Source organism: Poecilia formosa, unplaced genomic scaffold (assembly GCF_000485575.1).
Source record: "Poecilia formosa unplaced genomic scaffold, Poecilia_formosa-5.1.2 Scaffold309, whole genome shotgun sequence".
In the NCBI taxonomy this organism is placed as follows: domain Eukaryota; kingdom Metazoa; phylum Chordata; class Actinopteri; order Cyprinodontiformes; family Poeciliidae; genus Poecilia; species Poecilia formosa.
Genome location: NW_006800248.1, coordinates 151,604 through 167,947, shown reverse-complemented (window position 1 = coordinate 167,947; position 16,344 = coordinate 151,604). Strand labels below are relative to the sequence as shown.

At 39.1% G+C, this 16,344-nt stretch overlaps 1 protein-coding gene and 1 long non-coding RNA gene across 3 annotated transcripts in view; one reads left to right on the top strand and one right to left on the bottom strand.

The window, feature by feature from the left end:
* The window catches only part of si:dkey-91m11.5 (BCR activator of RhoGEF and GTPase), a 44,266-nt gene that overhangs the window by 14,040 nt on the left and 13,882 nt on the right, over nt 1-16,344 (top strand). Inside the window, exons 2-8 of the mRNA XM_007572839.2 lie at nt 4,106-4,278; nt 6,659-6,763; nt 9,906-10,091; nt 10,990-11,097; nt 11,253-11,313; nt 11,407-11,459; nt 11,547-11,687. Of these exons, the coding sequence (XP_007572901.1) occupies nt 4,106-4,278; nt 6,659-6,763; nt 9,906-10,091; nt 10,990-11,097; nt 11,253-11,313; nt 11,407-11,459; nt 11,547-11,687 (827 nt within the window). The remainder of the gene's footprint in view (nt 1-4,105; nt 4,279-6,658; nt 6,764-9,905; nt 10,092-10,989; nt 11,098-11,252; nt 11,314-11,406; nt 11,460-11,546; nt 11,688-16,344) is intronic.
* On the bottom strand, nt 10,207-13,852 carry LOC107833024 (uncharacterized). Of its 2 annotated transcripts, none has more exons than XR_001658741.1 (2): nt 13,560-13,852; nt 10,207-10,315 (listed from the first exon to the last, which is right to left on the bottom strand). It is a non-coding gene; the product is annotated as an uncharacterized LOC107833024 (long non-coding RNA). The 2 variants fall into 2 exon arrangements; XR_001658740.1 differs by lacking the exon at nt 13,560-13,852 and adding an exon at nt 10,719-10,983.

Here is a 16,344-nt window from a genome sequence, read left to right as displayed (position 1 = left end):
GTTAGAATGCAAAGACTAAAATGAGATGAGCAGGTGTGTATATTGTATACATAGTTCTCATGTGGCGACACACTTCCAGGAGCTTTGTAGCTGACAGCCATCTTGGTAGATATCTGTTACTGTGGTGACAGTTGCTATGGAGTCGCTATGACACAAGCTTAGAACTAGCTCTCACCTCGTTCCTGTCTAAATCAGAAACAATAGGAGTACATTACAACTGCTACTCGACTACAAATTTTCAGTACTCTACCCTCCTCTATGTAATACTAGCATAAATATCAGTGATATTTACTGTAGTACTTACTAATGAACTAGCAAAATTAGCTTAACTAATGTAGCTTTTATCTGCAAGCTAAGGCGAACATGTAGCCTACGTGCGTTACTGCATTTTCTTACTCTGCCAGTCACCAGAACCTTGTTACTCACCTGAAGAGTTTGGAGAGCGTTTACAAATCTTTTGAAACACTGATTGTGTGCCTCCATGGATTACAGACCGCAAAGCTCCTCCATGGTTCACTGTGTCATAGGAGGAGATGGGAAGCAGACATGAGAGAGAAAAAAATCAGTTTAATCAATTTCTTTTTGAGTTTATGTATATTGCTAAACAAAATTAGGCTAATTTTAAATTAAATGTAATTAGCGTCTCGTTTTGACTTGATCTTAGTATCCCAACAATCCTGTTTAGATTATTAAGGTATTGTATGCTCTTAATATAATATTAATATTACCACCATCAAGATTTCTTAGATTTAAAAACATCACATTTCTCTCGGGACCATTTAGAACTGGTGTCAAATTTTGGGTTTGAGATTGAATGTCAGCAACATTAGATTCAAACCAAACTCATGAGTAAAATCTGTGCAGAAACAACAACCTCTTCTCAAGAAGAGACTATGTTTATCAGCGCTCATAAGATTGTTCCAAATACATAACCTTGTGGATCACCCTTTGAGTTGGCAGTAAAGATGACTGAGAATAGTTTTGTGAGAGGTTGCTCTGGAACCACAACCAGCTACTGCTGTCTGAGGCGTACCGGGGGGAAAGCTGTTGTAAAAACAGCATGTTAAACTGCTTCAAAAGCCATTTATTACTGTAGTTAAACTATGCATGCCCTTCAAAGTACGTGTGTGTGTGCGTGTGTGTGTGTGTGTGTAGGGGGGTGCTCTGTAAACACATAATGGCCGTGACTTCAGGAGGGGATGTGTTAGGAGCAGGAGTGAGGGGCTGTTTGTGCAGAGATGACCTTGTGTAGAAAGCCTGTTTCCTCTCTGGAGCAAAATGAATTACTGAATTTTCCGGGCAGACCTGCCTGGACATTTCCTCAGTAGGCGTCCTTGTGATCGCTACAACAACCGCTCTGGCTGAGGGTCTATTGTGATGTCGGCTTTCTCACACCGGCCGCAGCCAAGCGAGCGCCGTGTTTGAAACCCGTTTGCATGTGAGAGAGAAATGACCAGGTTCTGGGATGTAAGAACACATTTTGAAATCCTCCTCCGGATGTACTTCTGGTACTAAAGAGGTTCTGACAGTTACCTAGAGGAGGATGTGCTGCTGGTATTGACTAGGAAGCTGCTTGAACTACATTGGTGGGGGTTTTTTTTTCACCTTTGCCTCCTGAGGTTGGGTGTTTGTTGAGTTTCGTCCTTTTGGATTCACAGCAGAAACACGAAATCTCACCGAGTACTTTTAGTCTAGTTTCTATATCTTAATACACTCAAAATAAGACAAAACTAACTTTATAAGCAACTGTTCAACAAGATATATGAGTTTGTTTAAGTCAATAATTTCTTAATATTGATGAAAAAGTTCTAGTTCCGTTGGCAGATCATTTCCCTTATGGGACAAGACATTTTTTTCCTGTTATTCATGAAATAATCTGCTAATGGAGCAACTAATTTTCCATCAATATTAAGGAATTATTGACTCAAAACAAACTTGTATTTCCTGCTGAAAAGTTACTTATAAGTTATTTTCATAAGTTAGTCTCATTTCAAGTGTACAAAAGATGTTTGGACTAGAAACTAGACCAAAAATACTCGGTAGGATTCTGTGTTTTTGCAGGGTGACATGGCTCCGTCTTCCTCTTCTTTCCGGAATCCTTTATTGTCCTGTTTTCGTGCTGCGGTGAACCAAATTCACGGCCTCCTTAAAATACTCTGTGCAACAGTACGACAGATCTTAGACGTCCTCTTTCTTTGGACTATGGTTTTTGATGCTTTTCTATTCTATAAGCGAGCTGCCAAGTCCATGACAACAAGGCGATGATGATTATACATGTTGGTGAATCGGAGTGGCTGACTGTAATTACAGTACACAGAAGGCTGCTCATCTTAAAAAGACGCACTGACAAGTGTCGCATATATCCCTAACATGTTTTTCCAGTCCTGGCTGGCTGCGAGCATTTGTGTTGCAACACGACCCACACTCGGCTCTGCATTTTGCCTTTTTTTTTTTTAAACAGGATTCTGAAAGAAATCTGTTGTGTGAGTTTTGAGACTTCTCTAAATACGTGAATTATGAGTAAATATCACGCCAAGATACAAGATCTAGTTTCTTCACATCAACAAAAAAACAAATGTGAATGAAGGGGGACTGTATGCATATCCAGCAGGGCACGTGTGTTTGCCTTGCCTTTTCACTTGTTTATCCACCCATTGGCTTCACCTCGCTCACAGGGACAGGCTGGATTTAAGTAGGTCGCAGGTTTATAGAGGTTAACAAAGGACTTAAAATAAAACAGAAGAGCTTAATGCTGAGAGTTTATTGTCAGCTGTTCACATCATAATGACTACTGTAGTCCAGGTGAGGATTTTTCTTCACTTTTTTTGTATTTTAACTTGATTTTTCTGCACACAGCTCAGTTTGCCTCATTCCTTACGGTGAAATCTGAACAATACATAACACAAATATTGACATTATCAATTATTAGGGAGTTTCAATGTTGTACATGCTAACATCTGTCACACATGAATGTGAATTTAATGCACTTGATATATTCATGGCAAATTACAACAAAGACAGGACCATTGCATGGTTTTGTAAAGTCACACAAAGCTAACCGGACCCGCCCAAAGCAGCCGTAAGTCACATGGTAACGCAGCAAACATGTGGAACAAGGAGCTCCGGTCAAATGTATGGAAGCCCATAAGTGTGCACTTTAAAGTCATCCTTTCTACTTTTAAGTTTAAAATTACAGGTTTAGAAGTCATAATTTTCAAATTTATTATTTTGATTCAATTATGGGACCTTTGAATTATGGAGTGAAAGTTATAATTATGAGATTCAAACCTACAATTTTGACTTTCAAAGTCATCATTTTAAGATAGAAAGTCAAAATTGTGACATTTTATCTCAAAGTTGTAACTTTGATTCTGAAAATTATAATTTTAGTCTCATAATTATGACTTTGAATGTCATAAATTATGAATTTGAATCTCAAAATTATGACTGTCTCAAAATGCTGAAATTGAATTTTGAAATTATGACTATGAAAGTCAAAATTATGACTTATGATTTCATTTTATTTGAATAGGCTGACCTACTTGTTTTCATGCCACAAATAGGTTAGCCTCGCAAATGAGACGAAAATTAATTTATCTTTTTTGTGCCACAAGAAAATTGCAGCCCCAGGGAAACATGGAGGGAGCAGCATCATGTTCTGTGGATGCTTTGATTTCAGCTGGTCAGAGGTGAAGGGGATATGGAAGGAGCTAAATGCTATTTGCAGGACAAACCTGGATGAAAACCTGTTAGAGGTTAATAAAGACTTGAGGCTTGGATGGAGGTTCACCTTCAAGACCACAACCTTAAACATTTAGTCAGAGCGGCAGTAGAATGAGTTAAAAAACTGTAGAAACAGAGAAATTGTTCCTCCAACACTCTGTCTCATTTGACTGAGCCGTTTTCCAAAGAAGAATGGGCAAATATTCCAGGTTCAGCACAGATGTCATCCTGCAGTGACTTTACGATTCTCATTCCAGCTGGAAGTGGTGCTCCGGCTTGTTGCCTTGCCCATAATAATGTGTGTCTGTGTTAACTCCATGACCTAGCAGCATCTCCAGCTCATCATGTGACTATTGTGCTTTGTCTGCCCATTTTCTCCTAGACATGGAAAACCCTCCATCTTATGGCTACGACCTGGAGCATTCCGAGGAGCACCCGCCTCGCCACGAGCCTCTGTCCTTCAGCGGCTCGCCGTCCTCCTCACCGCGGCTCCGCTCCAAGAACCGGAACAGCCGGGACACGCACTCGTCCGGTTCTCTGGAGTCCACACAGTCGGTAAAGTTGCTGTGACCGACAACTCTGACACGTTGCCCATCATCTCCTGCTCCTCCGCTTTCCTCCTCTCTGCCGCTGCATTGTCCTTTGGTGTCCTCTGTCCACGCTCCAGTCCACAATGCTCATTATCTGCGCTTCTTCCTTCTGAGCATAAAGGTTGTTGCTTTGCTTTTTCTGCTGTCTGTTAACCGTTTCTTCTTCTTTTTTTTTGTTTTGCTTAAAAGTATGCTATCTTTCACACGGTTTATGATGTGTCTTGTCTGCTTGACCATTTCACACAACTTCTACACCAATCACCCAGCAGGTCCACAGATTAAATATTCTAAGAGAAAAAGCTGAAATATGCCCTCAATAAACATTCTTTTTATTTATTTATTTATTTATTTATTATTAAGTTTTATTTAGGGCTTGACAGTTTTTAAGAAATGAACCTGTGGAATAAACATTACTGCAAATGTTGTCACGGTATTCTCACAAATAAGAGGTTTTACATGGATTTTTATTTGACACACAAAGTAGTACTTGAATGGCAAGTGGGGAAAAAAAAGAACACATGCTTTACATGTGATCCAAAACTAAAAATCTGAAAAGTGTGGCTTGCATTTGTCACACAATCATCCCCCCTCTAAGCTCATACACAAACATCAGCAATATGGAAATAAACATCAGTTGTCGGCCCAGTTTAACTTATTGAACTGGTACTGATATGTCAATAAATTACTAACATCGGCCGATACCAATGTTAATGCTGATATATTGTGCATCCCATGTGTTAACACACAAATATGCTTTAAACTAAACTCTTCCACTGTGACTCTGACTGTACTGTGATAGCAATGAAGATTATGATTTAAAACCCTAATTATTACTTTAAAATAGCCTCTTGGCAATGATTGTATGACACAGCATTCATAGCGGCACAAACAAAAATATAATTTTTGAAAAATATTCAAGTTTACAACAGGATTCTTTAAGATGCCACTTGCTTTAAGAAACTGCTCACAGTAACATCATTTAGTCTTTTTTTATTAATTTGCTTATTTATTGATGTTCTCATGAAACAGTGGAGAAAATAGCAAAAATAACATTTCCCATCATACTGCCAGTTTTTTTTTATTTACCATCAATAACTGAAATTTATCATGATAAATCGATGACAATAAATCTACATTTTTAGGTAAGATAAGAAATCACAATCCACAATAAATGATAAGCAGTATGATACATGCTCACTCCTGCTTTGTGTTGGATTTTTCAGAATGAATCTGTTAAAACCTGCAACATTTCTGGTTGTAGAAAATGTAAAAAGGTTGAAGAGGTATCAACACTGCACCTTGTTGAACCCACACTACACCTTTTAATCTAAGTTACTAACTAATTTTATTATGAGATTTGCTTAAATTCAGGTAAATACAGATATATGTAAATGTTGATTCTTTGTGTTATTTCAGCTTCATTTTTGGTGAAAGATATGAACAAATCTGTCTGATCATAAATGGATCCATTTAGTTTGTCACAATTGCTGCATCAAGCTCAGTTAAATCACATCTAATGGGTTATTTCTGACGTGGTCCAAATAAATTTGCTTGTATCAGATTTAATTGCTGAATTAAAAGGTGTCAGAATGGCAAATTAAAATGGGAATGAAAGTACTTCATATATGTTTACATTGCAGTATTCTCTGTTTAATAGCTGAGGTGCTGTATAAAAGCAGAAATAAAAAAAAAAAAGTGCCAGCCGATGCACCCACATGCCACCAATTAAATGCAGAGCAGCATGTAGCTGCCAGATGGGGGAATGCTTTTCATTGTGAAGCGGGGCGTCAGTGAAAAGGCCGCACATAGTCAGCAAACACACTGTAGCCAAACAGATGTTGGAAAAAAAAAACCTAACATCACTACCCATTTTTTTGCCATGTTCCTCTCATATCTGCATTGTTCTTCTCTTCTGATGTGATTTTCAAAGCCTAAATGATGATGGCGGGTGGGGGCGGAGGGGGCTGGGCTTCTTTTTCATTCCAGCACACACAACAACAGAGTTATTACTGACAGAGTTATTCCAACTGAAATGAGCGATATCTTTGACCCGCTTCAAACAACTCCTTGTGGAGAGAGAGAAAACAAACATTTGTCTTTTTTAAGAGGTGAGGAGTGTCCGCTGCTGGCCTCCTGGAATGTAAAACTCCTACAGAGTGTGATCACGACTCCAGTTCCCGCATTGCCCAACAGCTAGTTAAGGTTTTCTGCTTGTGAGCAAGCTTTTAAAGCTTACGTTGCATTTCAATTTGTTGTCATTAATCATCTTGATTGAAAATTAAAAATGTCTTCATATCTCACAAGGGTTTTTTTTTTCCTTCCCCATCATTTCATGTTTGTATCAGGTGGAGCTGGAACAGGAAAAGGGGCAGGAGATGAGGAAGTGGGTTCTGTCTGGGATCCTGGCCAGCGAGGAAACTTACCTCAGCCACCTGGAGGCCCTGCTGATTGTATGTAACGACTCTTTATGCTGAAATGTCATTGGTCACATTCTGAAACGACCATAATATCCACAAGAGATGCAGCCAAATATTGTCTGGTCAGATTTTCAGATTGGTTGGTCACAACTCGTCACTAGCTGTTGAAACTGCTGAGAGAATAATACATTTTTAAGCTTAAATTACTAAATCATTGTCAAAATGTTCTAAGTACTAAGTAAGAATAATTAGACACATGCTAAGTTTAGATAATTGATATAATGTGCTTTTTAGATTTTCAAATCATTTTCTTCTCCCTTAGGATTTGTTTCGATAAACATGACAAATATTTAAGATGATCAAGTAAAAGGCATATAGCTAAGGGTTTTTTATTTTGCTTTTTTTCCACACATAAGCCCAAATTAAAGAAAAAAGTCACACAATTCTTAAAAAAAACAACAACAAAAAAACAAATTGATGGATGGCTAGCAGATGGCTCCAATTTGGTCCCAAAATGATAATTTTCAATTTGAGTGTAGTTTAAATGAATAAAAATCCAAAATAAAAAAAAAACTCAATGTGAAACGAGCCCATTACTTTAATATGAGGTGTAATATTTGTAAAACGTTAACAGTATACACAAAAAACGTTTTTGAGCCGCCTGGGCTACCGGTCCTGTAAGCCCTTTTTAATGTCTGGCTCAGCCTATAACTAAAATCTGGTTTTGCTGTCCTTAGTGGACAACAACTGGTCTAATGTGTTTTTATAACTGGTTGAATCGTGAACTCTAACCTGTTGTGGGGTTTTTGTAACTTCCTGGATGAGTCATCAATGCCTCATTGGAGTAACCGTGGCAACCAGCCATTCCAAGGAAGGCCTCCCTACTGCTCCCAAAGTTACAAAGAAATGGCTTTGTAACCATTTGGAAATTGACTCTTTTTCCTCATCTGTTCTTGAATTTCTTTAGATCAGGACGTGATACGTTTCCTTTTTAGCTCATTTTATGTTGTCAGACAAGTTTCCATATAACAAATTTCTTGTTCAAACAGGTTTAGAAGTAAAACAGGCCAACGTGTGGCTTGGGAAACTGAAGATTAAAATGTGGTTAATCAGTTAATTCATGGCTTAACCAGTGGAGGAGGGTATGGAAACTTTTTCATATAGGGCCATGATAATTTGGATGGTTTTTTTATTTATTAGTAAATAAAATAATCTGCTGTAACCTGAATATTATATTTACTCACATTGTGTCTGTCTGAAGTAATTTCTTTCAGGATTTAGCACATCTAAGTGAAAACAGAAGGAATCTTTATGAGAGGCCCCATGGGCCAAAACTTACAAACTCTCTTACACATACTATCAAACTCTCTTACACATACTATCAAACTCTCTTACACATACTATCAAACTCTCTTACACATACTATCAAACTCTCTTACACATACTATCAAACTTTCTTACACATACTATCAAACTCTCTTACACATACTGTCAAACTATCAAACTCTCTCACATTCACAGTCAAACTCACCTCCGGTTTATGTTTGATTCATGTTTCTCTCCTGCGGCTTTAAAAATGTAAAACTTTGTGTTAATAGATTTGCTAAAGAAAATCATGTATCTGAAAATAAGTTAAAACATATTATGTGGGCAAAAAATTCTGTAAACCACATATGTGCTACCTCAATCAAAATTGCTGACATTTGACATGCAAAAAAATCTTTCAGATTACATAAACAATACCTTACCAGGTACTTCTCTCACTTCAGGATAACACAGGGACAACCTCTATAAGACCAGTTTTAACTAAGGTTGCACATATGTGCTTTACAGGATTTTTTTTCAGTTACATAATGTCATTTTGCAAATTAATTAACGCAAAGCTTTAGCCTCCTATAGCTGCCAGAGAGAAACTTGACGTGTGAATCAAACATAAACTGGAGGTGTGCTTTTATTTTGAAAAGAGAGCGCCATAACTTGTGCTGTCGCGCACATTAAAATCGAGTGCAGGCTGGCTTTGCTGCCATTTCCAAAGAGGTGGCTAGGTTTATCCCACTGATAGATGGGGTTTCCGATGGTGGCTGTTGGCTTCTAAACACTTCTGATAATGCTGACATTACTGTGGGAGAGTTAACGATGTCATTTAAAATATTAGTTGCCTCTGTGAGTCACTGCCGCTCAGCTATTTTTCTGTCCGTAAAAACCCGCCTACTCCTGCCTGGGGTCCAATCAGAAACTGAAATTTTAAGTCAACTTCCATTGACTTAAAATACATGTAAGAGAGTTTGACTGTGAATGTAAGAGAGTTTGTAAGTTTTGGCCCATGGGTAAATGAATAAATCTCATAAATAAATAAATAAATACATAAATAAATAAATAAAGTCTGATAAATCTTTAAGTTGTCAGTTCCATTTTCACAGCATAATGCCTTTTTAGGTATTTCTTTTAGCTTTTTAAAAGAAATATATTAAGCATCTATCGTCTATTTGATCATTCACTGATTTAATACATTTAAATACCTAGAAGGAATTGTGCAAGATGGATCTAATTTGGGCTGCAACTCTTGTGTGAGACGATCCACGCCTGGGCAGATCCAGACATGGGCTTTCTGTCTGAACAAGACCGAAAGTCTAATTATGGGAGAAAAAAAATGTTCGGTTACATTCTACTTGCTCTAAAAATACCAATATTTGTTTGTCTAAAAGTTATTTTTTACCCTGCTGGTTATCAACAGCACGGATTTAACATATAAAATGAACAGATTTTCCCCAAAAATGAATTTCAAGTTTGGGGGAAAAAAACAAAAAACAAAAAAAAAAACAGAATAATTTAAAAAATCAAGCAGAAAAATGAACGGTGTAAAATAAAAATTTTATGACGATTTGCCTACTAGCAAAAACCAGAACACATTTTGCACTGCTATTAGATTACTAAAATAAAATTGACAGAAATCATTTAGAATATAATTTATGCTTCAGAAAATACTGACAAATCTGTACACATGAGCAATAAGAAATGTATCAAAAACATTTTCTGCATTCAAAGAAACAAAAATGCATATTAGTCAAAGCTTCAAAAAGTTAATAAATGAGTGATTTGAAGTACAGTATTTTAGAGTTTCGTCAATTGAAATTTAAATTGTTTAGGGCTGATAGGCTGTGGTTGCCTCTTGTAGCCCATGAAGCCCCTGAAGGCGGCAGCCACCACCTCCCAGCCCATGCTGACCATCCAGCAGATAGAGACCATTTTCTTCAACGTGCCTGAGCTCCACGAGATCCACAAGGACTTCTACGACGCTCTGCTGCCCCGAGTCCAAGACTGGAGCCACCAGCAGTGTGTGGGCGACCTCTTCCAGAAGCTGGTACACTGGTTTGGTTTTGATTTCACTACACCGGATTCAGTTGTGTTGCTCTCTTGAGTCCTCGTAAAAGTCAGAGGAAGTAGTGCCTTGTTTTTTTTTGGGGGGGGGGGGGGGGTTGCCATGGGTGATGACATCTAGGAGACAAGTCAACGTGTCTTGACAATGCTTCAACATGCAAAACTTGTTTTTCCACTCACCTTGATCCAACTTGAAGGAAATTGAGGCTAACGCTAAAAAAAACAAAAACAGAAATAAAGGAAGCTGGTGGGAAAATGGCTGGTATGAGTAAATTCTTGCAACAATAATCTTTTTTTCATTGCATTTGATTAATATTTACTTACAGCTCAAAAAAAAAAAAAAAACAAACAAAAAAACCCTTGCAATCTAAACCTTGTAAGGACGCTCTGCATTGAGTAAGGAGAAGCCCGGGATAGGGTGTGGGTTTTCCATCAAAGAGACCACCGTTTAGCACGTGAGCAACTTTCAACAAGCTAATTACAGCTCTGCTTAAATGTCATAACTTTGATCGCTAATGATTGCTTAAAGAGCAGAACACTTGCCGAGTGGAAAGGTGATGGTGTCTGGCTCTAATTATAACTTTTTTGTGTGGATCTCGTTGAAACTCACGTCTGATCCGAGTAGACTTCCTGGAGGCGTCCCCCAGCCAGATTAAAGAGCCGCTTCGCCACATTACAAGCAGTAAAGAAGTGCTCAGGGCTCCGTAGGAGGTTGAGCTACCTCGGCGAAGATGAAAGATTAAAGGCACACATGTAAAGGGGTTTATAAACGGCGGCCAATGCTGAATCAGAATCAGCTGGGTCGGCTAAGTGACGCACAGCGTGCTGTGCTCACCAATGCCCTTTAGTAACGTGCAAGTCTCTCTCTATGTTTGCCGCAGGCCAGCCAGCTCGGGGTGTACCGGGCCTTCGTGGACAACTATAAGGTTGCCGTGGAGACGGCAGACAAGTGCTGCCAGGCCAACGCCCAGTTTGCACAGATATCTGAGGTATGTGGAGCGGGGCCGCGGCATTCGGGGCTTTGCTGCCTGAGACAAGTGATGACGGGGCAGTTTTCTCTAGTCCTTTTCAGCAGCTGCAGTCAGTCAAGCTCGCTATGGATTAATCAGGGTGTTTGTTTTTTTTGTTCTCCCTCTTATCTCAGAATCTCAAGGTTAAAAACACAAAGGAATGCAAAGACCAGTCTGCTAAATATTCTCTGGAAAGTAAGTATTGAGTCGGATGAAATATCAACTTTCCTGGTACTGGAATCCATTTCTTTTTTTTTTTTGTTCACTGTGATGACTCCTCATCCACAGCTCTCCTCTACAAACCTGTGGACAGGGTGACACGCAGCACTCTTGTTCTCCATGTAAGTCAGTAATTGAAACCACGATTTTGCACGGGGGAATCCTTTTCAAAACTGAATTCCTTTTGATTTTTCTGTTTTGGCCTTTAGGACCTGCTGAAGCACACACCCTCCGGTCATCCAGACTACCCGCTGTTACAGGATGCCCTCCGCATCTCTCAGAACTTTTTGTCCAGTATTAATGAAGAGATCACCCCACGCAGACAGTCCATGACCGTTAAAAAGGGAGAGGTGAGTTTCTCATGAATTATGTTTAGAACTCTTCTTATATTGTGAAACCCTTGACGTTTTGGTACAAAGCTGTTTTGATCTTTATGAACTAAATGTGAGATGAAGGGGTCGAATCTTTTTGCTAAGACTTTACAAAATATTTTAGTGTCTACCCCCATCAGACTTATTGGTCTAAATGAAGAGCACTCTTCAGGATGTTTACCAGGTTTTAAGATCAATGTGATCATTGCTTGTCTCAGAGTGGGTGGGAGAATTTCAATTCTGAAATCTTCTTCATACATGTTGAAGAGTGGGGCTACAAGTTTGTCGAATTCAATGGGGAAGCTGTCAAGCCCAGGAGCTTTACCACTATTGATACTCTGTGTGGCCTGTGAAATTTCTTAAATCGTTAAATTTATGTCCAACTCCTTTTTTGTCTCTTCTGTGAGGAGGAGGATAAGACCAGAGGATGAACAGAGGAGGTCTTTATACTATTAATTGCTCTTTCATTTTGTATTTTCTTAATTCCCCATGCCAAGAGTTTCCCAGCTTTCTCTCCTTGGTCATAATAAGATTGCTTTAACCACATTAAACATTTTGCTGCTGCCTCATAAGATAATTTATTATATTCACTTTTTAAACGTAACAATTCACTCTGCTTTATTTGGTCATTGTTAGTATTTAAGTCTAATTCCAAAAATGTAATTTGGAATTAGACTTAAATTCCAAATTAATTTAAGTCTAATTAATTTAGACTTAAATTAATTAGTCTAAATTAGTTTAAAGTGCACAAGTATTTCTAAAAGCGTTATACGAACATATGGAAATATCTTGCATAACAATAAAGAAAAGAGAAAGAAATTCACTCCTGTGACTTATAGATATGTCAAAGATAAACTGGATAATTATGTCAGCTGAGGTATAGAAGTGCAGCTATCAATTATGAGCAGCTTATTTAGTAGTTCAGGAACTGAACCACTTACCAATAGAGTCAGTCCTATCCAGCATGTGTGCGGATTGTTCATGTCAGTCCTGAACCATTTCCAAAACCTCAAAATACATCTCATATCTTGAACCAACAAAATAAGGTTAGCATGGTGATGCAGTGGTTAGTGCTGCATCTTCATAGAAAAGAGATCTTAGTTCTTAACCAAGTGCCTCTTTCCGTGGATGTTTGCATGTTCTTCTCGTGTTAGTGGGGGTTTTCTCTGGGTGCTCTGTTTCCCCCCAAATTTCCAAAATCATGTAAATTGGGGTTATTGACCAATGTAAATTGTCTTCAAAAAAGGTAATTTCTGGAAAAGTTGAATTTGCAAACCATTTGGATTGGAGAAACACAAAAAGAGTAATATCCAGTGAGAGTTGAACTCTCCAAAGGTTGCCCTTTGTCACAAATTTCTAGGAGCCGTCAAGGTGTTGATGGGATCCATTTTGGTGGCCTTAGGATCGCGTCTGCAAAAAGGATTTCTTTTTGCAGATGTGATGAAGTCCTATTGGCTTCAACTGGCTGTTTCATACTTGGCTGTTTACTGAATGTAACTGTTTAAAAGTCTGTTAAAATAATTTTCAGTTAGTGTCACCGCAGTCACATTTAGCTTATGGAAAAAGTGCCCATCACAAAAATCCCCAAAGGTGTGGTTTATAGACAAGTGCGAGGTATATAACTGCAGCATATGTGGGAATAGATATCTGTAATTTAAATGCAAGCTAAGGTAGGATTCAGTCCAGACAGGAGTCTGTTTTATTATTATTTTATAAAGATTGTTTGAATTTCTGTCAGTAATAAATATGTTGTTTTAGTTGTGCAATTCTAAAAAGGGCAAAGTGGGAGAAAACCCTATCACTCAATGAAATGAAGCTAACTAGCTCATCACTGAACACAATGTTGCTCACCTTTTTCACTGGGACAGGAGAGAGGTTATACTGGTATCGGGGTTAGAACTGCTGCTGACTGATTCATCTGTTGTTAAGTGTGGTAAAAGGTACAGGTACAAGTTAAATATATGGATATGTTGGTAATTTTTTTCCTTTTGTTCTTTAAATGCTAGAGAAATGGAGGCAAACAGCACTCTGTAGCTAAGCTAACTATGCTAAGTGGTTGATAATCTCTCATAGCCTACCCACCTCTCTTGGAGAAAAACTGGGCTACAAATTGACACTCTTGTCTTTTTTCTCTCTCTTTCTTTAAAAACCTCACTTTATAATTTTTTTGGCAGCATAGTAACTGCAGCAGTCATTCTTTTTTTCTTTTCTTTTTTCTTGTAGCAGTAGTGTTCTTGTTCTAACTTTGCTGAACATTGGAACGAACCATTTCATTTAGATACAGGGAGGTGTTCAGTGAAAATATGGATATGTGCTTTTTGGTCTGGGAGTGGTAACATTTACTTTTTACTTCTAAAAACAATTCAAAAAACACAATACAACTAATTTTGTAATTGACAGGACCCCATTCCCCCCCTATTTCTATGAAGAAAAAAATTACTATTTTATGGTGGCCCCCTGTTGGTCAGGGACCCTTGGAATTGTCCTAACTTTCCCCCCTTACCGGGCCTCTGGATGTGAAGCAGAAAGACATGCATCCCCATGCATTAAATTAAACAATGATGGGACCTTAAAATGGATCAACAGCTGTTCCTCGTTTCAACTTTAATATTGTAAATTAATATGAAGACATCATCATATGGACCTTCCCAAATGATGAAAGTCCACTTCATTTAATCTTCACTGAGCTAAACGGGAAACTGTCTGATTTCTACTGTAAATGTATCATGTGTCAGGATAGCGCATACAGAAAAAGACAGACCCATTAGAGAGGGAGGGGGTGAAGATGTGTAATAATTCCCCATGTGACTTCCAGGTTTACTGTCCCGCATTTTATTTGAAAAAAAAAAAAAAGAATTAAAAAAAAAAAATCCTCCTTGTGGATTTCAGGATCACACCTATAATTTCCTCCCTGCCCTGACAGTTGACGGTAAAAAAGCTGAGAGCACAAGGTGTCTGGAAGGCACAGTAAGACAGCAGCGTGAGTCAGGCCGCTGCTGACTCACTGGCCTGAATGCCTGTTGCGAAAACAAGCAGGCCGTTCAGGAAGCAGCACAAACACTGGAGGCTAAGAGGTCTCCGTGTCGCACAACCAGAAAAATCTGCCGTTCTTCGCGCCGCGCTCACTCCCATCCTTCCCTGCTGTGGTGTCAAATGCGCTTCCCAGAAATCACCGGCATGTTGCCTTATCGACCAGGCTGTCGGACGGAGAAACCTTTTGCACTGGGTGGGCGTGCTGACTTGTCTGTGTTTCCTGACTGCCTTTTCCACTCCCTTTTGTAGAGCACACATCTTATTGCTTGGATTCAGATGGTCTGATTGGGAACTTCCTCTGTTCTTTCCTGGGAACTTATCCTGCCCAGAAGAATAGGATTTAAAGTTCCTAAGAAAAGTCTTTTGCGTGTTGTCTAAGGAAGCCTGAAACACCACCAAGAGATTTACTGATAACAAGCAAAGCCTTGACAATTTGCTTGAAAATTATGAGGTGGTTGTGGCAAATGACGAGCTGTTGGCTAAGTTTGTATCTCTGCTAATGTTTTTGCGCCGTAAGTGCCTGTAATTACCCCAACCATTAAAACCATAAGAGTTTATTTAACTTTTCCTCTTGTGCATACCCCAGCGCTTTACTTGTGCAGAAAAAAAAAGAAACAAAACAGACACTCGGTGTTTAAAGCGTGACATCTCGTGCAGCGATGGCTCCAAAAATTTTTTTTCCATCGGAATTATTGACTTGCGGTCATGCTTGCGTCCCCAAAAACAATAAGCGGAAGTAACCCTGGCGCGGCGCTTTAAATGCAGGACTCTGCCGCTGGATGCGCTTGATTTTCTCACCAGAGTGTTTGGAATGAGGCCGAGTTGAGCTGGAGCGTGCGGAGCGCGGCAGAGGAAAAACATGCCGCAGTGCTTTCCCTGTTTTTCTGCAGTTGTGGTTGATGTGGGGAGGCACTCTCACATGAGCAGTGCCTCAGCGCAGGGGTCAGAGGGCACTGGAAGAATTTAGGTGCACGCTCTTGCAAGATAAAAGTTCAGTTCCATTATATCCGCCTTGAACCTCACTGTTTGGTTTGACTTTGAATAGAATGTCAAACACTTATGTCTGTAATTGAATACAGACTCTCCTTACAAAGGAGCAGTATCATGTAAAATCAACTTTTTTGAGCTTTTCATCATGTTGCAATGTTATTCACTCCTCAAAAACATACCAGGAGTGTTGCCTTGATTCGTTTATGAATGTTTGAGAAATCCTTTTATCGCCCATGGCAACCATTCAGCTGTGCAAAACTCCTGGTTGGACCTAGCTCCACCTTCGGTACGCAGCTCCTCCTTAGAGCTGCTGTTTAAAAGTTTCCACTCACAGGGCCCCACTCCCACGCATATTCTCCACTCAGCTCCTTCAGACTAGCCAGCAGCAAATAGCAAACGCCTGCTAGAATGTCGTTTCAGCTGAGCTCATTATAGGAGCTACTTCTTAGTAGAATGCTGGTAAAAGCATTGTTGAAGGGTTGAAAGAGAAGCCATGTTGTGATGACTTCCTGAAGGTGGCATTTCAGAAAGAACAGAAGTTTTTCAAGATACAGAGGCCCAATTTCAAAGGGTTAATTTCTGTTCTGATGTTTGAATAGTCAGAAAACCATAT